Source organism: Typopeltis vanoorti, chromosome 7, assembly GCF_054136105.1.
Source record: "Typopeltis vanoorti isolate ZY-2024b chromosome 7, IOZ_Tvanoo_1.0, whole genome shotgun sequence".
NCBI lineage: Eukaryota > Metazoa > Arthropoda > Arachnida > Uropygi > Thelyphonidae > Typopeltis > Typopeltis vanoorti.
Genome location: NC_143555.1, coordinates 69930404 through 69957569, shown reverse-complemented (window position 1 = coordinate 69957569; position 27166 = coordinate 69930404). Strand labels below are relative to the sequence as shown.

The 27166-nt window shown below is 34.4% G+C and overlaps 1 protein-coding gene across 1 annotated transcript in view; it reads right to left on the bottom strand.

Moving 5' to 3' along the window:
* LOC150104762 (transmembrane protein 272-like) overlaps positions 1-25525 on the bottom strand; it is a 35994-nt gene extending 10469 nt beyond the window's left edge. The window contains exons 1-4 of the mRNA XM_090395937.1: positions 25218-25525; positions 4391-4502; positions 3771-3887; positions 2109-2168 (exon numbers count right to left, since the gene is read on the bottom strand). Of these exons, the coding sequence (XP_090252063.1) occupies positions 2109-2168; positions 3771-3887; positions 4391-4502 (289 nt within the window). The 5' untranslated portion in view covers positions 25218-25525. The remainder of the gene's footprint in view (positions 1-2108; positions 2169-3770; positions 3888-4390; positions 4503-25217) is intronic.
* Positions 25526-27166: the final 1641 nt, after the last annotated feature.

Genomic DNA, 27166 nt, shown 5'->3' with positions numbered 1-27166 from the left:
GATGAGGTGGTTTTGGTGGATGTAGGAATCTTCAGATTTTTTCCATAGGAAGGAAGGAAGGCTACTTTTATGTTGTATTTGTTCATTAATTTGGCTAGCTTATCTGTAACATTTTTGATACAAGGAATTAGTATAACTTAATAATAGTATAAAGTATAACTTGTGTTTTTGTAATCCTGTTTTATTATGTTGTTAGTTGGAGGCATTTTAAGGATTCTCTTGATGGTTTTTGTTTCATATCCATTCTATTGGAGGATTTGTGTTAAGTATTTTAGGTCTTCATTACATCTTTCTTGTGTGCTGGAGATATTGTATGCTCTGTCTCGAAGAGCTTATTTGCATAGACTTTAAAGTCTGTGACTTTCTCAAGAATATTTTGCCGTCTTTCATCCACAAAAATTGATACGTTTTTTCTGTTTTTTCTTTTCTTGCTTGGTTCAAAAGATTCTGATTGAAAGGTGTTCAATACTCAGATAGAAAGATTAGCGTATTGTCTTGGAATGCATTTAAATCCTTGATAATTGTTTTTTTCAGTCTGCCGGCTTTTATGAGATTGTCTCTTGTAGCCTTCCTTATCAAACGGATTATGATTGCGGATCGTGGCAAGCCTTGTTTTTTGTTCATCCTGGGAATCCGATTTGTGGTCTAAATATCATTATGCTGTAGGGGAATATCAATTGCATGGCCTAACTTTAGAACTACGTCTCTGAGATTTTCTGTGGATTCAGTTTCTGGAAGACCGTTTATGACAAGGTCTTCTTTATGTTGTTGTTGGTTAAAACTTCGTATTGTAGTTTCAGGGAATTAAATTCTTGACGGAGTTCCGATGTGTCGTTTATCAATTTGTGTTGCCTGTCAGGTGTTAAATAATGCGTTAATGCTGGCTTTAATATCTTTTATCGTTTGTAAGACTTCTTCGACTTTTGAATTATTAAATTTAACAAACTCCTCATAATCGCTAATTTTTTTGTTATTTGTTTATTCTGTTTATCAAATAGTTCTTGGACAAGATCTACCAAGCTGGCGTTTATATTTTCTAAACCTTTTTCTAGTAATAAATTTACGGAACTCAAATTATAAGACTCACCGGTATTTTTTTGTCTGTTCAGTTCATCGTCCGATTCTGCCTCCGGCGTAAGCAGTTGCGTCGTGGGTAGCGGCCTTTCTTTGTTCTCTCTGCAGTGTAGGCATTTCCATTCCTCTCTCTTGGCATTGGATTTGCGTTGTCATGTTGTTTCTGATAGTCCGGAACATGTAAAGTGAAGATTCCTAAGGCATTTCCTGAAGGTTATATGACTTCCGTCGGACGATAATACCTTCAGGCACTTGGTGCACTTCATTTCTCACCTTTCTTCCTTTGGACAACTGCAAAGATGGCGACGTCCTTTGTTCTATGCTCGTTAGTGACTGCGGTGAGCTGTGCTCAATTTTCAGCACACTCAAAATTTGGGTTTCACTTGGCCGATTTCGATGAATTATATATCACTGTCTTCAGCGTGACAAGTAGAGTTACTTTGTGTAACTCTACTTGTCACGCTGAAGCACATTAAAGTATAATAATAATAATAATAATAATCGTATGATGATACACGGCCGTGAGTTGCCTTTACGGGGAGGTACGGCACCATCTCAGTCACCCCAAATTTTATTCGGGCTCCGAAACCGGTATAGCTGACGAATCAGACCTATGGCTGGGTCAGTATTCCTGAATGTAATCCGTGTGTGTTCACTAGACCAGTTTGCCTGCTTGCGGGATGAAAAACCCCAGATAAACTGGTGGAGAATCTACTTCTGAGGAATTTTCATTAGTCTTTTTTCCATCCCTTGGGATTCTTGAGTTACACATTTTTTGCCTGTTAATTTTTCAAGTTTTATGTTGCTATTTATTATACTTGCTGCCTGCTGCTACTCTAGCATTGAAGTTGCAACTGTTCTGATAAATTCAATATTACCAAATAAAGGAAGTTACTTGTGGAAATTACTATTGTATAAGAAAAAGTTATTTAAAGGTAGGTTCAACTGCAGAATATGCCCAGGAAAAATAAAATGAGAATTCAGGTTTATGTAGCTATCATAAACATTCTATAACAAGAAATGATGATTCTTACCTATGGTGATCATTGCGATGGGTATGACGAAAAAAATCGCTGTTACAACCAGACATCCGGCTATAAAAAAGAAGTGAGAAATGTGTTTACCAAAATATGGAGAAGACAGTAATTTTAAATAAAAAATATTTCTATTTCGCTAGCATGCCACACTCAGTTATGAAACCGTCCTTCAGTAACAAAATTTCAGCACGAGAATTTGGACTTCTAATACGCTCATACAAATAAGGCAATGATCAATGGACGTTACTTGATCAGTTCGAATTATAAGTCTATCAGGCGAGTGTGTTATATCAGTTCACTAATTATGCGTGTTCTGTAATGCCACTTTGCATATTTTATGAGACGAAAATTCTACGCCCAGTGAGGATGATAACGACTACACTTCCTCTAATTTTAAAATTGATTCTGTTTCACAGAAATCTTCTACCAATCAAAATCAATCAAAAATGGCTACAGTGAGCCCACATTCCGCCATCACTCTCCCCCCTCCAAAAAAAAAAAAGGGTTAGATCACAACAGACATGACTTGCTTGAAGTGTAGAAGTAATGCACACTGGATTTGAATTCTCAAATACGCATCCCAGTTTTGGCAGTAGAAGCATTTTTTTCTATTCTACTTATTATTATTATGAGGTAGCTAAGGCTAAGATGGTAAGTGTATTATATATCTTTTTGTGTTTCTCATGCCAATTTTTCTGTTTCCTGGGAAAAGAGAACCAAATTTGCAGTTAAAAGCTTACAAATGTTCATAGCATACTTTGGGAATATGATTCAGCGTTCTATGATCACCGTGGATGAGGAGGAATTCTAATTGGTTGGGGATAAAAACTTTCTACCATTGATTATCACTAGAAAAATCGTGCTCCATTTCAGCAGTAGGCACTACTGTACGTTGAGAATATCATGCGCATGAGTTCTTCACACACACAATTTTCACAGTTTTCAATTTTATATAGTCAGTTGAAAAACTATGTATATATGAAGCCTACCCAGGGAAGTCTGCAGACATACTGTTAGTTCCGTAGGTAGGCTAAGGGATAAACTGAAAGCTCTGCTGTATACATCAAATGAGGAACTTTATGAAGCCACTTAACACAGTCAATGGTGAGCTTGTTTGTTGGAGAGCGGATATCTTATTCAAGCAGTCAACCAGGCATGCAGTTTCTAGAAAATCTTGAATTCTGCATTTCTCGGTCTAGTCACCGTTATATTCCACGATTGAGTTGTCTGAAGGATGTTAATGTGAATTTGAAAACTGAACGCGCTGTGCATGCGCATTCTAGTTGATGGCTTTCCTATTTTTGATCTGAATCTTTGCTGTAGAAAAGTAGTCTATATTAGTTGGAATTAAGCCTGTGAGGCAATATATATGTTAATTACGCGTGTTCCTTTAGCCAGATCGTCTGTTTTCTGGAATTAAAAATACAAGTTTAAGTGAGAAAGAAAAAACTGTGCGATCTCCATACGTGACTGGGTAACTCGACTTCAAGTCGAATAGTCCTCAAGTGCTAGACGGCATTTGAACGAGGCCTTTCCAACTGAACTCTATATTGCGAGATCCTTTTTCCATTCATCGTGATACACATCAGTGCATCGTCACTAACAATATAAATTAATGTCATAATATATATGAAAATGTCAACCAAATAAAATACTTACCGGTTCCAATCAAGATGAAAACAACTGCCAAAAGAAATTCCAAGTGACCTGAAGACTTTTGTCTTGCTTCTCGAACTCTTCCAAAAAGAGAGTCGTACGATGGAGGAGGACCTGTTACTGAAAATTATAATAATATTATTATAAACCTTTCAACGAAAATAATTTTAATTTTGAACTTAAGAAATATAGACAAAGTAATATAAAACAGAAACTACACTTTTGTATTTTTATTATTTTAATGAAATTAAAAGATAAGGAATTAAATAATAAAAGAAAATAGTAAAGAATTAAATGAAAATGCTAAAAATATACAACCCATTCAAGTTGCACCTCGTTTTTATGTTTTTTATTGTTTTTATTTTCATTCATTGCATTCTGTTGTGGTGTCCAGTGCATTAGCAGCTTCGTCTCCAGCCAGGAAGTAGCAGTATTACATGCATGTTTTGTAAATAACAGCGCAGGAGAACAGATGTTGGATTGTGTGCGTGTGTGGGGGGGGGTGATAGGTAAAGCACAGAACATGAATGTTTGCTTCTGCATCTTATTTTTTTTCATTGATGAATGAAATTATATAACATTAAAATAGATATCGTAAACATTATTGCTAAAATAAAACTTACAATCAGTTACTTCAGTATATGAAGGAGGCGGAGCAGAAGGCTTTGAAATATGAATCACGTGAGAATCCTGTATGCGCACATCGATGTTAGGAGAATCGGAAGAGGAACTCATCTAGAAAAAAATAAATAAAACAATATAAAGAGAATTATTTTATATATTATTTTGACAATTCAACCTAATATTATAACCCACTATCAATTGCACAGGATTTCGAGACAAGGACAGGCTGAAGAATTTGAAGCGTCACAATGGAATGTGTCGTAATTTCCAATTCTTCCAACGGTTGAGCCTGAATGCATTTCACGCACTCAGTCCATGTTAGACAAATGACTATTAGAGACTAAAAATCAAATTTCGGTTTGGCAAGCTAAAACATGTTTTTATTGGTCAGCACTTTTCAATTGTCGATTGAAACTTATCATGAGACAAAAAGTCTCACAATCGTGCTGCAGAGTTAACACAACAAACTGTCAAAAGGACAACCGCTGATCTATTAATTATCAAAAAGATTCAGAAGGTGGGACAGCATAGCCGATGTTCCTTTACAAGTTTAAGTTATAATGAAATGCGTGTAATGATTGCTGTTGGTGCAAGGAGAGAGAACAGTGGATCATATAGAATTAACAGACTGTAGTGATGATAATTCACTCAATACAGATGAATAATAATAATAATAATAATAATAACTTGTCAAGATTGCGGAACATAATCATACATCACCACTGTCAGCCAGTTCATCGTGTATGTACATAATCTATCTTCTACAGATTCGATTTTAAAATACCAATTCTTATTTATCAAAGCTACTTTCATCTGTACTAGTGAATACTCCTAATTCCTATGTAAATATTTAAATTTAATTCTTTGAATTCTAATAGTTGCACGCGAAGTTATTCTCCAGCAGTTGATAGCATATATTGTCAAGCGCTTGCGATTTAAGCATTTTTCTTATTGTGTTTATCTCTTTTCAACTATATTGACAATGGCTAGGAAACCTAGTCAAAAATTTAATATATAATCGAAATCTTAAATAATTTTTCCTAACGTAAGTGTCATTCGTTTAGTTTATAATTTCTCATTAGGATAAGGTGGTTTGTCTTATGCTTAAAACCAGGTTTAAAATAGCTTGGTATCTTGCACATTTATTATACCCAATGTAAATACTTTCTACATCTACATCTCCTCCTGAGATGTTTATTTAATAAGGTTAAAACACCTTATGGCAACTTGTTCTGGTAAAATACTTATAAGCTCTGTATTACAATCTTGATATTTCTAGCCTGGCTCCCACTGATGAGACCTCAATAAAGGGCGAAATCGGTCTGGGTAGTGGCCCCTTGCCTTTAATACAAAGCATCATACATCTCCTCCAGGAGATGTGATTTGCATTAAGGGTAAATATTAAGATTAGTGATCAGAGCTTATTCTACTTTTACCATGAGATGCCTTGGTCTTGCACTACGTGCAGGGTCAGCTAGACTTGCAACACTTGCAGGCGCAAACTTGACTTGTTTGTCTGTTTGCTTACTTGGGAAATGGAGTAAAACCAGGTTTAAAATAGCTTGGTATCTTTAACACACACACACACACACACACACACACACACACACACACACATATATATATATATATATATATATATATATATATATATTTATATAAATATTCTATATTTATATATTTTTTATATATTATAAGATTTCTAATTCTACATAAAAAAATCGTGTTCACATATTCACATCTGTTTGTGTAATATGAAAGCTTATCTGACAAGAGTAACTTTTTTAGAATCTTTTTTTTTTTTCAGACGATTCCGTAGTTAGTCGATCTTCGGCAGAGAATTTGGAATAAACTCAATCTTTATTTCATCATATAAGCATAATCAATTGTAGAATGCCTGCGCGCACCCACATACACATGACAAAATTATTCCTAATTTTAATCAGCGACATTACCCCTTATCTAGAAGCACACCGGTTACTGTCGACCTCTCATCATCACTTCACGATCGACACCCGTTATTATCCGAATGCCAAAATGTTACGCCTACTAACTTTGGGAAATGAAAAAAAAAAAAAGTTGTTAGATTTATTTTATTATTTACGGAGTCGGTGACGCTATTGTTAAATACATGCTTGTTTTTTATGCTAATTTTTTGTCACTTTTTGTAATTCGATGCTTGAAACTAAACCTTTTAGTATATTTCAGTGCATTTCCCCACCCTTCGTCTCTCATTTCGGAAAGATAAATATTCAAGATGCAACCAATAATTTTACTTATTTATTTGCTGTAATATTTCGAGTGTGCTAAGATTTAAACGATGCATTACTGCAAACTGCAAGAGCATTCATCACGAGAAGAAAGTAGCGTGAGGTGCCAATTGTGCTTGGGGCAGTAGCACCTCACTTGGTGTGGTTGACTGTCAGAGTTTACTTGGTTGTCAAAGACCAACACCTACGGTCAAAATGATGATGGAATATGTAATTTGTATATTATTGGGTTTCTTCCCTTTAACAGGTTGGACTCACTGACTTAACATGTTAAAGGCACATTATCAAGGCCAAGTAACTTGGCTTCATGGAAACCTTATTATGATAGTCTTTAATCCTGCCTGCATAGTCTTCTCTGTCCATCCGTTGCATGTACTTGCTGATTTGCCTTTCCTGTTGAATGCAAAATCCGGGTTTCTCGGAGTGTGATACCCTATGTATGAGTTTGGCTAACTCGCCTTCAGATGAAAACTCCATTTAAAATTCTTCGTTATATTGACGGAATTGGAATGCGTCTTTACAACTGAAAGGCATGGCCGTCATTACAAACTGAACTAATGGAATTAGGGAGGGGGGGATCTACCTTCGTAGAAGTAAAAGAAAATTAATCCCGATGACGGACACATATTAGAGAAAGTGAAGAGGGAGAGAGTTCACATCTTTCTGATTATGAAGATTTTATTCGATACAGCAATAATAGTGTAGAAGGCTGTTTAATGGCAAGAGGTTAACAACCTCCGTAGGTGGCATTGACTTAAAAACAAAACAAAACAAAACAACAAACATGCATTTTTGTGTGTATATATATACATTGATGCAAAATAATTGCAGTAAACCATAAACAAATAAATAACCAACGATAAAATAATCCCTGTGCAAGAATGTTGAACATATGAACGCTTGGAAAAGCAAAAAGGTCAGAATGTAGGATCGAAATATAATTCTAGTCAAAAATAATTCCTAATCATAACCAAATCCACCAATAAATCTATTAGAAATAAAATGGTATGGAAAAGTCAAATAAGAAGATACTCAACAACATTTTAAAAAAGTATCTCGTAATCTTTTTTCAGGAAAGTAAACACTGAAACTCTGCCAATTTCTGTAGACAAGGCTGTCTGTTCATACAAAAAGAGGTTCAAAATATACACAATCAGAAATCAAATTTAAACAGTACACAGGAAAAACTCTGTATATGCATATCTGTTGATTACAGATTACAATTATGGTGAAGCTTCCGATTATGTAAGACATGGAATCCCGGAGACCTCGGCGAAAGGAAAGCGACACTTTTTTTAAAGGCCAGTATGCTTCATATAAACATTCCAAAGATAAAAAAACGGGACGAGACTTCCGTGTTATCTATAATCACACATTGGAACATGTTCGTATCCTGAAATAAGAAACAAGTACCTGCCAATAAACAGCATTTAACTCAATTACATATTCCATAGAAAAACAAAACGAAAGGAGCTATACATTTCTTCGTAGTCCAAGTCTTAAAAAATAATATCATATAACGAGTAATGTAATTAATAATAAAGAAAATAAAGAAAAGCTAAAAGACTTGCACCACTAACTCTCAATCAGTGAAGATAAAAAAAGAAAAAAAGTAGAAGATTTCATAGGAAAATGCATACCTTCAGCTTGCCTGAGGATAATGTCGACGTAATAACGTTGGTTTAATCCTTTCTTTTAGTGTTGCACGGTGATCAGCATTCGTTTTAGAAATTATGGACTTTACAACAGTGTTATAAATAACTATTTTAATTTACCGACGTTTCGATCTTCATATTAAGATCATCATCTCGAGTATATACAAATATACAAGGATAAACTGAGTTACGTTACACACAATAAGCTAAAGAAACAATAACAATGATTTGATCACGGGTTATTCAACTGGAATAACCTCTAGTGAAAAAAAAATTATAACTTAATTAATTCTTTTGAAACATCAAAGATAAATTCTATTTAACATAACATGAGAAAAAGATCTATATAATAAAGAACTTTCTTATTATATAGATTAAAAAATCTCATATGCAAATTTCACAGACTAAAAGATCGACAAAACCAACGGATATATTCGAATTTCCCCAAAGGGAACGGTAACAACCAGAACCAAGAAGCGACAGGAGCCACTAATCGCCTGCATGTAACAGTAACGTAGTAAACCAATCCAAACACGCCTTAAACAAAGTCGAACTCTCGCTACTCAACAAAGGTCTAAATTTTGCTGTAGCACCCAGATCGATGAACAAATTGGATTTTATTTGTAATATTGAAAAAGGCTTAAGATTCATCCCAAATATAACATAGCACACAAAATACGTTTAGAAAAACCGCCAATATTTTAAATATAAATCATAAGAAAACAATAACAAGCAACTTAACGAAACACGAATTATCGGCGGTGAAATCACTAAAATGAAATCCTAACATTGTAATAACCAGAGCCGATAAAGGAAGTGCCACCGTGATTCTAAACCGAACCACTATTTGGAAAACATTAATATACTAGTCGCGGACAATAGTACATACCAGCTTGTCAACTATGACCCAACCAACAGAATAAAAAAGAAAACAGAGAAACCATTTAAATCAATTACTACATGGCCGGAAGATATGGTCAAAAAACTATTTCCGCACTACGCTCGTTCCCCGAGAATTTACGGCCTACCGAATGTACACAAAAAACAAAACACACCACTCCGGCCGATAGTTGAAGGTAGATAGCCCGTATCACTTAGCCAAGAAATTAGCGGCAACACTCAAGGAGTTGGTAGGTCATCCCCCCTGCTATATCAGAAACACACAACACTTCATAAACATAATCAAAGACATTACATTAGAAAAACATGATTTATTAGTCAGTTTTGAAATGTCTGCCCTCTTTACGAATGTCCCAATCAATGACACCATCCTTCTTTTGCAGAACAAATTCCCTCCAAATATCACGGCGCTCTTTGCGCATGTATTACGTTCTGGTTATTTTGTGTGGCAAAACGCTTTCTACCTACAAAAAAGAAGGCACAACCATGGGCTCGCCATTATCCCCCCCTTATTGCAAACTTCTATACGGAACATTTTGAGCATCATGTTCTAGATTCATCTCCTTTAAAACCCAAAGTCTAGCTTAAATACGTTGACGATGTTTTCGCGATCTGGTCCCATGGCCACCATACACTAGACACTCTCCTTAGTCACCTTAACAAACAACACAAACGCATACAGTTCACAATTGAGACGGAAAAACAAAACACACTTCCATTTCTAGACACACTTATCACACGTCTTCCTTATGGCATTCTATCCTTCACTCCCTTACCGGAAACCAACAAATACTGGCCAATATATACACAAAAACTTCTACCACCACCCAACACAAAAACTTGGTGTCATTAGTACTCTAAAACACAGGGCTTTGTAGATCTGCTCCAATGAACATGAGCTGAAAGACGAATTTAAAGTTATCAGCAATACTTTTCTAAAAAATGGTTGCAGCCAAAACACTATTAACAAAATTCTCTACAAGACCTCAATAAAAACAAAGATAAACCAGACTACAATAAAACTATAACCATTCCTTACATTAAAGGGACATCAGATGAAATAAACAGAATGCTACAAAAATACAACCTTAAAGAAACCTTTAAACCCCCTGCAAATTAAAATGCTTACTCAACTCATCCAAATACCCACTCCTTCCGCTGGCTCATCCCGGAGTATACCGTATTTATTGTACCTGTAATATACCATATATAGGGGAAACAGGACGCACAATTCCTATCAGACAAAATCAACATAAACGACACATTAAATATAATAAGTATGGTGAATCTGGCCTTTCTGATCACCCTGAACACTTTACATAGAATTGAATGGAAAAGCACCAGTTGTTTACACCACCCAAAACATGGTATGAACGCAAATTTAAGGAAGCTTGTGAGATTCTTATCAACCATCCCAATCTGAACAATAATGATTGTCTAAAAATCCCAAGCATATGCAAGGCACATTTTCTACCCACGGAACCTTTCTCTCCAAGAGTTAACTATAAACAGGACTGTAGATAATCCAGAATCCTAAATCAAAAATAAGAATTGTAATGCTAAAAATAGGACATCATTCTTACTGAAAGAAGACTATCTATAGAATAAGAAAGAATGTTTTTCTCGTTTTACGTTAAATAGAATTTAGCTTTGATGTAGTTTCTAAATAATTAATTAAGTTGTATTTTTTTTTCACTAGAGGTCAGGCCAGTAGAATAACCCGTGATCAAATTATTGTTTTTTTAGCTTATTGTGTGTAATGTAACTCAGTTTATCCTTGTGTATTTGTATATACTCGAGATGGTGATCTTAATATGAAGATCGAAACGTCAGGAAATTAAAATAGTTATTTATAACACTGTTGTAAAGTCCATAATTTCTAAAATGAACGTTGGTTTAACGATATTGCAAAATTTAGGAAGAAGCAAACTTCAAATTATTTCCTCTACAGGATCGGAATGAACAGAGGAAATGCATTTGTCTTTCCTCCCGTCGCAATGGAAGAATTAATATTAGCATTAAATAAATAAAATAAAATAAAATAAAACCATCCGAGGTGTTTTCAGAATTAAATGGTTTGATGTAATGATCACTTTAGCCTCCTAAAAATATCATAACCAAGGGTATATGAATTGCAACATTTGAAACATAATTATTACTGTCCAGTTAAAACCAGTAACTGTTCGTTCACAAAAGCAGAAAGAAGAAAGAAATACATAAATACTGTTTTCAGTTTGCAATCTACATGTACTGTAAGAAATAATGGTAAAATTCGATGGAGTATTTGAGCAACATAAAGAAGTGCCGTATATTCCGTCGTACAAGTCGATATTGGAATATTTTGAGTTTATTTGAATTTTTATAGTATACTCGTCGTATAAGTCGACTCGAAAAATTTATTTTTCGTATTGACCAGTTGACCAATAGTGAACTAAAGTGCAATGGCTCCTTTTAAAAGAATGAAATATGACGCGAATTTTAAGTGCAAAATGATTAAAGTTGCAAAAGAAAATACTAACTGTGTTGCTGCACGTCAGTTCGGAGTGAACGAAAAACTAGTTCGCGATTGGAGAAAAAATGAAACTTTAATAACGAAAATGCCAAAAAAATAAGTGCGCATTACGGAAAGGGATTTGTAAGTGGCCTATTCTGGAAAATAATGCTGCGGATTGGGTTCGAGAAAATCGCCAAAATGTACTCGTTATAACGAGAAATAATATTCGTTTATTTGCTTTGAAGTGGGGCAAAGCAAATAAAAAGGACAGCGAAAACTTCAAAGCTACAGTGAGTTGGTGTAGCGGATTTATGGAAAGGAAACATTCAGCGCTTCGACTAAAAACGAAAATCGCACAGAAGCTGCCAAAGGATTTGGATGATAAGTTATTAAGTTTTCGAAAGTTTATAATTGCTAAAAGAAAGCAAAAAAATTATTTATTGTCTCAAATCGGAAATATGGATGAAACTCCAGTTATGTTTGACATGATCGGGAATAGAACAGTAGAATTGAAAGGAAGTAAAACTATTTCTTTAAAAGCAACTGCACATGAAAAGAAGCCGTTTCACAGTTGTACTTGCTTGTATGGCTGATGGTACTAAATTAAAACCTATGATAATTTTTAAAAGAAAAACAATGCCAAAGATCAAAATTCCAAGAAACGTTTTTGTCCATGTTCATGAGAATGGTTGGATGGACGAAGCAGGAGTTAAGCTGTGGATAAAAAATATTTGGAATACACGACAAGGTGCATTAAAAAATCCAAACAGTCGTTTAGTGTGGGACATGTTCAAGTCCCATTTAACGGAGAGCACAAAATCATTATTAAGAGAGAATAATACCAATATGGCAGTGATTCCAAGTGGGTTAACTTCACTAGTGCAACCGTTGGATGTTTGTATAAACAAGCCATTTAAAGACAGTTTACGAAAACAGTGGAATGCGTGAATGCAAGGAGTTACACAAAAGGAGGACAAATGCGACATGCGTCTTTGGTAACTATGTGTGAATAAGTAGCGAAAGCATGGGATGAAGTAAAACCAGATATAGTAATAAAATATTTTAAAAAATGTGCTACATCTAACAAATTAGATGGTGCGGAAGATGATTTTATTTACAATGATGACGAAATTGATGCTAAATCTGATGGAGAAAACGAATACAATTTATATGACGATATACCGGAAGAAATTACAGAACCAGAGTACAATGAACTTTTCATACATTCAGATAGTGAAAATTAAATTTTAATTATATAGTTACCTACCTATTTTATTTTGTAAATAAATAATTATATAACATGTAAATAATTTTTTCTGTAAATAAATTTGTTGTAAGTTGTTGAAATATTTTTACTTATTTACCCTTTTTGTATATTGCTAATAAATTTAACTAGTTTTTTCTTGGAAAGCAATCAATTTTTGACCCTGCGTATAAGTCGACCTAAAAAATTTAGTACTTTTTTTCAATGCTGGAAAGTCGACTTTTATCGCCGGAATATACGGTAAATAAAATCAATACAAAAAAAAATTGGAGACAATTCGTTCCACAAAGGAAAACAGTACACCTGATTTAATGGAAGAATTCGCAGACACAAAGTCTTTAATAGATTGGATTAAACATACATGTAATTATCACAAAACTAACAGCAGTAAGAACATAAGGAATTTACTTAGCAATTCCTCAGTAAGAAAACAGTGTACACATATGGGAAGTGAACTAATTAAATATATTTTGGTTTGTTTGAAGGCATCATTTTATCACCGCCATTCACATATAACATCTATGTGAATGGCGTGTTTTCCCTCAACCTAGTGGTGTGGTAGCAATGCTACTTTACTAGGGAATTATTATAGATAATATTCTGTCTGTAGATAAGTTGTTCAAGGGGCCGGTTTCCTTGTTTTAAGGGACGAAAAACCCGAGAAAAAATCCTTGATTTTCGTATAAGACCGGCTAACTCACCTTTTACTGAAAAGAACTGATAAATTTGCGTGAAAGAACCAGATCTGTTCAGTCAAAGGGCCATCGAAACCAATTGAGCTACGGAGGCTCCATATGAATGGCATTGTCTATAAATGGTCGTCTATTACATGCAGATTATTTTAACACTGATTGTAGCGTATATCTCCAGCGAGCAACAGAACTTGCAGAACAAGTAAAAGAAGGTAAGCTACTTATCATTTGAATAGACTGCCCTGCATATTCGAGTAAACTGCTTTCTGGTTAGACAACAGTTCTATACATCTCATCAAACACATATGATGCCGGTTATGAGTGTGAACCTTCAAAATTGCAACTAACACACATTCTCAAAACAAATTATTCGTCAAGAATCAGGCAGCCGCAACTTTGAAAACAAATATTCATGGACCGTCTTAATAAACGCTACAACAGTTAAAGACCTTGGAATGCAATTATACATCATAATATGAAGTGGGTCGATCATAGTAATTACCTCCAAAAGAAACTAAGAATCAATACTGCCAAACTATTACAAATCAATAATATTCCCTTCGCTTCCCTTGCCTCAATATCAAAATTCTAATCTGTATATCCCACAAAGAGTTAATCCGGCAAGTCCTAACACCAGAAATGTTAATACTTAAGCAGGATATCCAGTGAAAGGCTTTTTTGCGATTGGCCAATTACAAATCTAACAGCTCTGTACAATCATCGTACAATAACAAAAAAAACATGTAGCATCATAAAACGTTTTATACAAAATAATCATTCACTATGACTATATACAATGGTACATTAATACTACGGGAAAAGAGAGAAAAAAATACAGCATAGCATGAGAATTAACTCACGCGGCTAGTCAATCTACTATAAGATGATACATTCCGTGCGACTTAAACTACAGTCATGAAGCAACAAACCTCTACATGCCTACTATGTTAAATCCGTTTCCATGTGAACATGAGAACCACTTCAACCTAAGTTTAAAACTTCTCTATGGACTCTTCGTACAGAAACACTAGAAAGCAGATGAGGCAGTTTGAAAAGTGAACTAAAACAAAGAACCGAAATAACTGCAAACTTTGTAACTTTTAACTGCGGTAATCTGAGTAGGTTTAACTTGATCACAAATTCTCCTCTCGACGAGGAAGTGAAATTAACTTTCGATCTCTGTATAGTCGCCATCTTTGATTAACTAGTTTTAGGTGAGTGGCACAAAATAAGTCCTTTGTAGGGATATAAAGGACAAATATGATTTAGAAATTATAGATTGCAACAGTCTATTTTAGCTTTGTGGAATTTAATAAAATTTCGCATTTTATTAAATACGAAATTTAATATGGTTTCCAGTTATGGTTCAGCTATGGTTTCCATCAGATTATTTTAATGCCAAAATGTGGAATTAAAATGATAGTAGTAATCCGTTCTGATTTGACCTTTAATAAATAAATAAATCCACTACGCCTATTATTCCCGAAGAGAGAGTTCGAGGCCATTTAGTCCTAACTGTCGATAGTCTGGCAAAATAATTAAGATTTAAATTCATGAGTTTTATTAAAATTTATTGCGTCATCAGTTTTTTCACTTCGATTGATTTGATGGTTTTCATTTCTATGGTAATGCCAAAATCAGCAAATTTGTGTAACAGTTCATAAACTAACAAGGAAAAAAAAAGGCGACTACAATCATATCACAGAAAAAGTGAGGTTTTAATAGCAGTCATTATCTAGTAACAGTAACTATTACTACTAACGAAATTAAACCTGCTCATGAACACATTCTGTTTTGGTTTATGTCATATGAACGGAATTTTGTTTTGTCTTTTCTTGCAATTCAGACGATCCCAATGAAAATGACCGAATTTTAACAGAAATCATCTAAATACCAAATTTAAAATCCATCCGGCGCCAGGAAGAGCAATTAATTTCATATCAAATATATTTCTTAGCAAAAACGATCCATTTATAAAGTGGAAAAAAATTCGCTTTAAATCGTTTTGTCAAAACAACTAAAATGAGATTTTTTCCGGCCTTCTTGGATGAGTGGTTAGTGTATCCGTTTTCCAACTAAAACACAGCGATTTCGAATCCATTTCGCTGTGGGCAGGGATGTTTGTAATTATCTTGAGATTGGAGATCAATATTTCATCATCATCATCATCATACGTATCAAGGATTTAGGCCCTAGCATGGCCTATTCGGGCCTTAGAAGTCATCGTTTAAGAGGACGTCCTGGTTTTCTTTTTCCTAATGGTTTGTACTTTAAGGCTTGTTTTGGTAATCTTTTTGTTTTCATTCTTTGAACGTGTTCCATCTACTTATGTTTATATTTTATAATTATTTCATTATTGATTAATATTATTAATATTATATGTCTGTAGAGAATGGTTGGCGGACTATGTAAAAAATAAATAAAAACATTTGAAATAAATGAAAAACAGAAAAATCCTTAATCCATCGACGTTACATGTGTACTATAGGTTTACAAATAAATCTTTGGCAGGTAGGATCCATCTAACACACACACACACACACACACACACACACACACACACACACACACACACACACAATCACATTTTCTATTTTATAAAAAATGTGATTGTGTGACGTGATTTTGTGCGGCCTGCGGCTGGATAAAAACTATATTAAATTATATGTATTATCAATTTAGCTATTAGCTTCGACTGCAGACTTTCTGATTGATATACTAGTCATATTCATTATTTCTGATGACAGAAACAATTTATATTCTCAACACGGAATCGGAATCAAAATTGCTTTAAAACATTACACAATTTATAAAATCTACTATTTCTCTGTGCGAGTTGTAGTAGTGGGAGTGGTAGATTTCAATGCGCTCCAGAGTAACGCATCATTGAAAGTCACTTGCTCTCATCTGGTTACAGTGATCAGTTTCAGAGACTCGGTTTCACAGTTAGCAGTGTTATTGTTTGTGTCCCCTATGGTCAGTGACTTCAGCCTTTGTGTACTATGAGTAAGAAACGTAAGATTTCTGAAGAAAACAGGTCATTTTAGGAGAAACAGTAAAATGAATTTCTGTTTATAAACAATAACGACAACAAACCAGAGTGCCTTGTGTGTTTGCAAGTATTGTCTGTGCATAAGGAATATAATCTCAAACGCCACTACATACAGCACCATGCTGTATGTAGTGGCGTTTGATCGTTTGTTGTAAGCGCAGATATCGCAAAAGCAAAAAAATCATTATCAGATGATGAATTTGCAAAATACTGTTCTGTGAAAATGGGAAGTGCATTTGGGGACGATAAAATTGCCATTCAGTTTGAAAGCGTCCCACTATCAAAACAAACTGTAACAAAAAGAGTCGAGGAAATAGGTTCTCACATATTAAATAAATTAAAAAGTGTTATTACAGATTCAGCTTACTTTTCAGTGGCTCTGGATGAATCAACTGACATAATAGATACAGCGCAATTTCTGATTTTCATTCGAACTGTTTTCAAAGACTGTTATTAATTAAGAGCTACCAGCATTAGAGTCTGCACAAACCGGTCAAAGGGTAAGACATTTATGATGCAGTTTTAATGGCTGGTAAAGATATTGGTCACATTAATAATCTCACAGCTATTGGGAGAGATGGCTCCAAATCAATGAGTGGTACGCAAACAAGCCTAGTTAGATTACTAAGGAAGGCTGGAATCAGTTGCCCTGTATTGCACTGTATTATACATTAGGAGGCTCTGTGTGGTAAACTTCTGGAGATAGAGGATGTTATGAAAACTGTAATGAAGTGCGTGAATCTAATTAAGATCGGAAATCGGACCTTGACACACCGTAAGTTTCTTTCTTTCTTTTCTAACAGAAATGGAAGCAGAATATGACGATTTAATGTTGTACATAGAAGTACGTTGGCTAAGCAGAGGGAAATGATTGAAACGGTTCTTTTGTTTTGAGAAAGGAAATGAAACAGTTTTTAGAGGAACACGAGAAAACAAACCAAGAACTAATCACAAAAGTGTTATCCTCATTTTAACAGCTTACTCGCCTTTCCAACAGGCATCACACACACACACACACACACCACATGAATGAACTCAACGTGAAGTACAGGGACGTATCCAGTATCAGATTTAGTTGGACACCTAGATGGGTTCATAAGTCGACTAAAGGTTTTTAAATTCACCCAAGTCAGAGGAAACCTGATGCATTTCCCTTCCTGCAGGGAGTTGATGGAGGAGAGTCATGACATCGACTTTAGTTTTGCGTGCCAATGTTAGACCAACTTTTGGAGCAATTCAGTAAGCGATTTTCTGACTTCAGTGACATGCGGCCACAACTGACATTATTGAACAACCCAATGAAATGCGACATTTCAGAGCAGCATGACACTATTCAACTGGAGTTGTGTGACCTTCAAAGTGACCCCTTTTTCCAGTCAAGGGTGGAGATAGGCACTGACTTTTGGAAACTGGTACCAAGGGAAAAATATCCTGCATTGAGTGATTTCAGCTTGAGAATTGCATCTATGTTTGTGAATGCACTTTCTCAACTATGAGGGTGGTTAAATCGTCACAAGAAGCCGACTGACTAATAACAACCTTCAGGATTTGTTAAGAATATCGTCATCATCGTTGAAAATCGACTTTTATGAACTTGTTGCCGCACATGAACGCCCACAGTGTTCTCATTAAGTTGTGTTACATGTAAAAAACCAGAAATTTTTAATTAAATTTAATTTAACAACTTCTATTTAAATCAATCAAGTATTTCATAATGTCCTCCCAGTAGCAAAATGATTTAACAAATATAGTAATTCAATACATATAACTATTGCCTTGAAAAAAAATGCAGAGTTTATTTTTATTTAAGTTCTGTCTAAAAGTGTGCGGCCCGTGACGCTTCCACTCATCATATATTGGCCCTCGCATAGAATGAAGTTGGCCACACCTGGTCTAAAGCATGGTGTAATACTTCAGATCACACATTCAAGAAAGGTATCTGGAGTGCTTAACGTATGTAAGCTCCACACTACATTAAATCCGGTAACTATCATTCGTTCACGTAAGGCCAACACCATCCTTTACCGCATTCAGGAGTGTCATGTACTTGTGAACTTCTTACCACGGACAAACTGGAGGATCTGCTAATATCTGCTTTGGAGAACATCAGAAATACATTCGCCACCATCTTTACGGTAAATCGAGACTGGCGGACGTGCTTTAGAAAGAACTTTGTACGGAATTAAATGGAAGAAAACCTAAGTGCAACAAATTATAAGTTGGTAAGAAGCTGTGAAAACTTCTACTCAATAAGCATGGCTGTCATAATTTTACAACAAAATCTGGGAGACAGCCATTTTACGATCAACTTAATACACGTAAACTACTGCTCGATATCAAACAAGATATTGACAGCGATATTAGGACTTCCGTTATTTTTATTATTGTTCGTTACAGTTTTAAAACTGTTCGGGCTAACAACAGATTATTGGATAGGATTTGAATAGTGTAACCACTATTTATGCCCCGATGATGCTGGAGATAAAAAAACACCTAACTATTAACAGGTAAATAAATAAATATCATAACATTTAAGCTTATCTAGAAAAAACCAAATAAAAGAGTTCATAAAAAATTGGAGACCACATGATGATGATCATCATCATGCCTCAAGGATTTAGGCCTGCAGTGGCTGTTCCGGCCTTAGAATTCATCGGTGAATCTCTTAAGAGGACGTCCTGCTTTTTTTTATCTAATGGTTTGAAATTTAAGGCTTGTTTTGGTAATCTTTCTGTTTTCATTCTTTCAACGTGTTCCATCCACTTATGTATATGTATATTTTAATATTTTATATTACTGATTCCTTATTTAATTCTTTCATAATTTCTTCGCATCTTTTGTTATCATATAGAGAGTACTTTGCAGTTTTTCTCATAAACTTCATTTCAGTTGTTATTAATCTTTGTTTGTCTTTTTGTTTTGGGAGAGTTATGAGATTTTAGGAGAGCTTTGGGAGAGTTATGAGAATTATAGGAGAGGTATGTTTTAGGAGAGTTATGAGCGAAAATTAGGGGAGTTAACAGATCGCCACAATAGCTGAATCAAATTTTTATACTGCTAGCTTTGGAGTGTGAGAAAAACTCATGCATGGTTGTATGGGCAGTTAAAAAAAAAGGCGTTTGAACGTAAAATGACAAGAACAAGACTTAGATGAAGATCGGACCAAAGATGGGCTTTAGAAGATTGAAATGTAAGATTTGGTGAAATCTGAGACCAGACAGATAACAGATCATTCTGAAAGATACTGTTGAAACCAAAGCGGTTATAGTTTGTGTTGTTTGCTATTAAGTACGATGCAAATAACATTTTATAGTGTATTATTTCTGCGTGTGTTCTCTGACAACTCTGGATTGCTAGCGAGATGCACATCCCGAGTTCTTGTCTAGAAAACTCATGTCACCGCCATATTAGATCGGCTATCTCACCTTGAATTTATGATCCTATATATAAAGGATATCTGCTGGATAGCCTATGAGATATTCCTTGAGCCATGGAAGGAGTGAAAACTAGTAAAGAAATATGATTTGTGTCGGAATGGATATGACGGACCCGAAGATGCATAAACAACTGCAACGTTTGATACTCTCATCCATATTTTTATAATAAGCCAGTTAGAAGTTCTCTTTGAATGCTGTAAATTTGCTACAGAATCATTCTGAAATAATTCGCAATACTGTACTGAAAATAGAAATTTTAAATCGGAACCTTTTCAAAGTGTATTCATGTAGACAATAATGCCTGCTGATGTGATGCATAGTCGGTTATATGCGTACGCCGTAGAGTAGTGAAATCATATTTTCAACTTTAGGTTGCAAACTCCTTCAATATTTTTTCTTCTCCGTAATTGAGTAACATTTAGACAAAAAAATTGATAAGTAATAAATCAATGATGATAATTAATCTTCTGTAGATAGCATGTAAATAAAAGTTTAGAATTATGATTTCTATTAAAGTTTCATATAAATCCTATTCATAAAAGATTGTAAACCTATAGAAATGTAGTACAGTGGAAACGACGAGGGCTAGACAATCCAGAAAACTTACTCTTCAGATAAAGAAACCTTTTCAAATAACTTCATGGCGGGTCCATACCGTGCCATGATATTCATCGGTCACTTAATGAGAGTCACAAACACCAATGCTTGCGGCAGGATTCGAATTCACATCCTGCTGGATGGACGGCGAATATGTTATCCAATTAAACAACCGGAATGACCTTTTCTAGTCATTTAGTTTTAATGTGGCATTTTATTTCAAAATTAGCACCAACAATTGTGCCTAATTGTACAATCCTTTCAGTACTGTGATAATAAGCAACATAATAATTATTTAATGTTCCTCTAGGAGACATAAATCCATTTGGAGTGACAAAAGCGTAAGATCTAGAAATGTTCATTCTTACTACAATGTTAGTGAGACGTAGAAAAATCAGTTATTTTTCAAGGAGAAAACTTGTGCACTTAGAGTGACCTTATTTCATGATTTCATCTTTACATTGGGATGAGAAAAAGTGGGTCTTATCGGACAGTAAAGATATTTTTAAAGATTTCGATAAGAATTTACTGACCAATATAATTTTCCCAGCATGGTACGATAGACTCGATAAATGACATGGGATTTCCTCTTCCCCCTCCGGTCGTGTTTACTTACGAATATTGGCATTCATGCTATTTGCTATCTTCGTTTTACTGTCATCCTTTATTTTATTTATTTATTTTTTATCATATGCACAATAAAGGAAACTAACCTGTTTAGCAGAGTGAATTGCATATCATATATCATTTGTCCAACTACTTAATAATCATTCTACTGATATGAAAAATAATATCATTTGATATTGTATAATACTACTACTAGCACTGACATTGTTGATCAGCAACAGTTTGATATTAATTCTTTGTAATCAGTCACTTGTTGCTTAATTTTATATTCAGCTACATACAGAATTAATCAAAATCAATAATAAACAATAATACAATTCGATGAAAGATTGGATAAAATGATGATAATTTATGAGTATAAACTGGGTCCAAACGCTAAAGCAACCAGAGATATGCACAGTATATGAATAGATACAGCAAACTGAAAGCCCCCCACTCAAAAAATTTAAAAAACTACGTCAACTGATAAATTGCTTGATGACGCACCATGTGAGGAACGTCCGTCTAACATTTGTAATGACGACCTGAAGATCTTCGTTAAGTAGGATTCAAACCAAATGCACTTGCAGAAAGATTCGGTATTGTAGAACGATTCGTTTGCATTTATTCCATTATCACTTCACTTTAACATAAAAAAATTATCCGTGCTTGGACAGGTTGTTGATAAGCTACGAAAAATGGTTTATGTATTGTAACACACGGTTCACATTATTCAGTGAACACGTGACCTTTTACCGACAGTCAGCAACAGAATACAGTACAGGATAATCACACAGAAGATTGTCCACTGGCAGTGTTCACGAAGATTAACCACACAGGAGTAGCGCACTCCTTTCAGGGGGAATACGAAGCCCTTTACAACGCGAGTGATTCCAGGCTAATGTACAGTCTTCGGTAGGAAATTTTATTCCATTCTTTGTTTTCCCCACATATCACGCCATCTGATTATCGCCTTTCTTAATCTGGACAGTCATATAAGCAATCAACAATTTTGAAAAACCGAGATGCATGAAAAACAAAGATGAATGGATTAAAAAGAACAAAAAAAAAAAAATCAGGTTTTTTGCTTCTCGAAACCGGAAGAGTTATAGAAGCAGTATACTTGAACATGCAACTCTTTCAGAAAAGTTTACCGATTACGAAGGTATTCACCGTTCTGAATAAAATGTTTTTATTCATTCTCATGAATATTTTAATTTTCAACACTTCAACACTAAAATCTGTAAATTTCTTTTATGACTCTCACCCATGAAAGGTTGCAAATCTATTATATTTTAGTACAGCGGAAGGACTATGGAATATATATATATATAACTGATATTAACAGTATCAACAACGCATGTTAAATGATTACATTAATCCTTCACAGTCGGTACATTGGCTAATAATTATTATGACACTGAGCTATACGTATCATCGACATTGTATAATTATACCAATTGTTATACTAATCATCTCTATGATAGCTTATATTATTTAATTTACTTTTTTTAATCATATACTTTTCCTAATTCATTCTTAAAAGTAAATGTTACTACAGTCCTTTGCCAAAGTCCATTCTATATATTCTAAACAACAAACTGCTAAAAATGAATTCTGTATAGTAGGTTTGAATTCTCTCCCTTTACTGATTTTTTCGCATATCCACCATAATCCACCCTAGCATGACCTAGCTTAAGCATGTGCAAATCTAGCTATCGAAGTTACTCTTCGTCATCAAATTAAAGAAAATCACGTGTCTCGTAATTATCATGTTGCAATACCTCTACGCTAAAGTAGAGGTAAAACTTAGTGAACCCTTTCGTAAATACATTCAGTTCTCTTAAGCATGAATTAAAATTCGAGGTTTCGATATTTAATGGACATATTCCAGTATTGATATGAATAAGTGACTTTCATATGAAGGGCTCATAACTTTATTTCATCCAAAGTTTATTTAACGGTTTTTCCAAGTTTTTCTTTTGACAGCGAATGAATAAATTCACTGTCAAAACAAAAGTAACTTAATTCCTACTTTCGTTAGCTGTCTCAAAATATTTTCATGACTTTTATATCCATTTTATTCTACCTTGGTAACAAGGCAGTTTTAGGTATAGGGAAAATTAAAATTTAATCACCATCTCCCTGTTCGTTTTTCCTCTTGGAAGATATCCTGACGAGACTTGAAGTCATCTAGACAGTTAAGTTATCAAATATATGTCCTCAGCTCGGCAAAGAGAGACGTCACTGATAATATTTGAATCTGAAACCTTAATGAGTTTATTGAAACTAAAACCGAACTAGGGTGTACTCTTATCTAACCACATGACTACTTAACATACTGCCCTGAAAGCACTATTTCTTGTCATCGACCTGTCAATAAATTTGTTAGTTATCTGAGAACATAACCATCACTACTGACGATGCATTTTGAGTGGCACATGCCTTGCTTACATCCGAATAAACTACGTCATAGTTATTGGCAAGTATTTTACTGGTTGTCTTTTCATACCAAATTTAGCGTCTCTTAAAACAATGGTGAATTATGCCCAGTGAATAACTGATATTAAGGATGCTCTATATAGAAATTTTATAATCTTAATCTTCTTTCACTACGCGTTATCCCCGCTTCTTATGCATGGTCCGCGTGTTAGTTAGATACGACGGCTTGTTAGTACCAACCGACCTATCGCCTAGTCTGCCGCTGGAGGTGGGGGGGATTTATACCAGGAATATGGTTGCGAAGCGCAAAGCCACTAGGCTAACCGCGCGGACAATTTTTACAATCTTAAAATTACCTTATAAAAATGGATTCTGGTCGAAATGAATTACTTGAATGTCTTGACTTTCATAGAAGCCTTTATTAACATCTTATTTAAAGTATACTATTCAAATGTACTTAAAAAAAAAAAAATAACGAAGCTGTTCTTTGGTTTTAGATTAACAAACTGCCTCGATTATTAATTAGACTTGAATTAAACGCATATTAGATCCATAATCTTTCTCACAAATCTTTCACAAAGTACGCAGTTTTTTAACTGTTAAAATATGTAACCGCCATCTAATAATGTGTTTATTAGAATTTATTCTAATTTATCTAATTTATTAGAAACATTTTAAGTGTAAAGAGCCATCATAGTGCAGTTGGCAGCAATGACGTTCCTCATTTGAAAAGGGCCAGATTTGAAATCCAGTTGGGAAAACGTGGAAGTTTTTTTCTTCCTAATTTGAACTTGATTTGTAAAATCAAGTTCAAATTAGGAAGAAAAAAAACTTTACCCCCCCCCCAACCCAAGACTTTTACTCGGATTTTTTCATCCCCAAATTAGGCAGACCGGCTGTAAGAACACACGCAATTAAACGAGACATAATGCACTGGCCTCACAGCTTGAATTGCTTCGGCCATAAATCCAAAACCAATTTCTCTCGCAAAATAAAACGGCCAGAAAATAGATGCTTTGTAGATAGAAGTAGCGGCTTTATTATTATTGCCGAAATTAGGTTTATACTAAACCAAGTTACTTAATCGTTCACAGTCGGTATATTAGCTAATAATTATTATGACACTGAGCTATACGTATCATCGACATTGTATAATTATACCAATTATACCAATGTGACTGGGCGAAATATGAGATAACTTTTAAAGCCTATGAAATGTAGTTTTAAAGCTTGGAAAAGTTTCATAAAGTAATTTATTAAAAATACACCGAAATTATAATAAATATATATAGAAAATTTATATAGAAAATGTACATAAATGGTTAATGGTTAACCATTAACCATTTATGTACATATAATGGTTAACAATAATAATGAATATCAAAAATTGTGAACCATAAGTAATCATTGTACTTGCCTTTGATTCTCATTAAAAATTACACAATCAGAAAGAATTTCAGCAGCGTGCTGTTAAGGTAGAAAAGCGTAGCCTTTCTTTCACATAATGCAGTGGTATGGCGACTTTAGCCTAGTAGTACTCCGTGATCAAAAGTCATTTTGTTTGTTATCGCTCCACCCTAGCTCAGACTGTGTTTCAAGAAGCTGTTTTTTTTTTTTTTTTGATAACGAATTCAGATGCACTATCTAAAGACGCTCCCTGTTGATTATTTCCTATCAGCAATTTCAGGAAATCGTATGTGCAATAGTAAAATGAAAATTTCAACTTTGTATCTACATTATGTATATCACGAGCTTTTTCATACTTCATATACGAAGAATCTGCATTTGTTTGTGTGATAAATTTCTTTAAGTGTTTATCTTATCAGAGCTGATTGTTTCAAGTAAACTTTATTACAAACGGAAGGAAAAACACGTGAGCTTAGAGATAAAGTCCAGTTATTAGAATGTTATCAGAAAGTACTTGACGTAAAGGAAGTTAGTCACACCAGTAATTTGGTAAACCTCGTTTAAAAAATTACCCTTATTTATTTAGATTTGAAAATATTCTTGTAGTATAATTAACAGTAATTACAATAGTATTTAATTACCCTTTAAATAATATAATAATTTGTAATATACTGATTCACATTTATACAAAATGATGAAGAAAATAACAATTTAAATTTCCGGAATTATCAGTCACTACAAATAATAAACAATTATAATTATTTACAAGAAAGAAATTTTGATTCCTACATTTCCTTCCAACATTTAATAGGTTTCATACAATAAGAATTACTATATACGTTTCAAGATGAAGACCGAAATAACATCCGCAAATAAAAAAGCGCCATCTAGATAAGACTGTGCTTTGTAAAAGCAATTCAAAAATGGCATATTTCTAATAATAATAATAATAATAAGGTGAAAACATAGAGAGGGGATCCTGGAAAATTCCGCTATATGCATGGCTTAACGGAAAAGTGCGAAAAAACTCGACTAAGGAATAGGGCGCAAACCAAATGCTAAAAACTAAGTATAAAAATAGAAAAATATTTCGCGGAATATTGTTTATGCAAATTACTGCTTCAGTATAAGCTGACATACTTTGACATATTTTATGCACGTGGCTGTGAACGATGTGAATATGCAGGTAACTTAGTACGATTGTCCCGAGTTGTCCCAATTATAGACAAATTATGCTCATTACATGCCTTTTTGATACGAAAATTCTCTTAAACATACCAATAAATAATGTTGAATCATTACGCAGAATGTTAGAATCTTGTTAATTCCACTGATACTAACAGAGCGACATCTGAATACTTTATATCAACCTCTGCCATGAAAAATTAGAAATCCGTAGAATATCTAGTACTGTGGTGGGATAATCTGGAAATCCTGTTCTTGAAACAATGGTTGAAGGCCTTTGAGGCACATCAAATCTCCAGGCAGCAGGTGATAGTTTCTCACTAGACAAGAAAATTCATCTGTTACCTAAAGACACTCATAAAACATCTCACTGTGGGATTCGAACCCACAGCCGGTTGGATGGAGAGTGGGAGAGTGGAGACGATAATCCGATGCACGAAATTAATAGAAAATGGACATCGTTGAACATTAGTGTCTGTAAGTGAATTCCATCGAAAGTTTATTTTCCACTTGGTTAGAGTATAATAAATTTAGTTTAATCCTTTATCCAAGTGTGAGCAAACAAAGTTTGCGCCTGAAAGTATCTTCAGGACTGGGTTAAGGTGGTACACACCAGGGCAACTCGTTGCAAAGGTGGAGCAAGCTACCAACATTCCTATCCTAGTATCTCCTATAATGCAAAACACATCTCCTTGCGGATATGTCTATTGTTATGCATTAAGGGAAGGGCCACTACCCAGACCGGTTTCGACCTTTATTGAGGTCTCTTCAGTG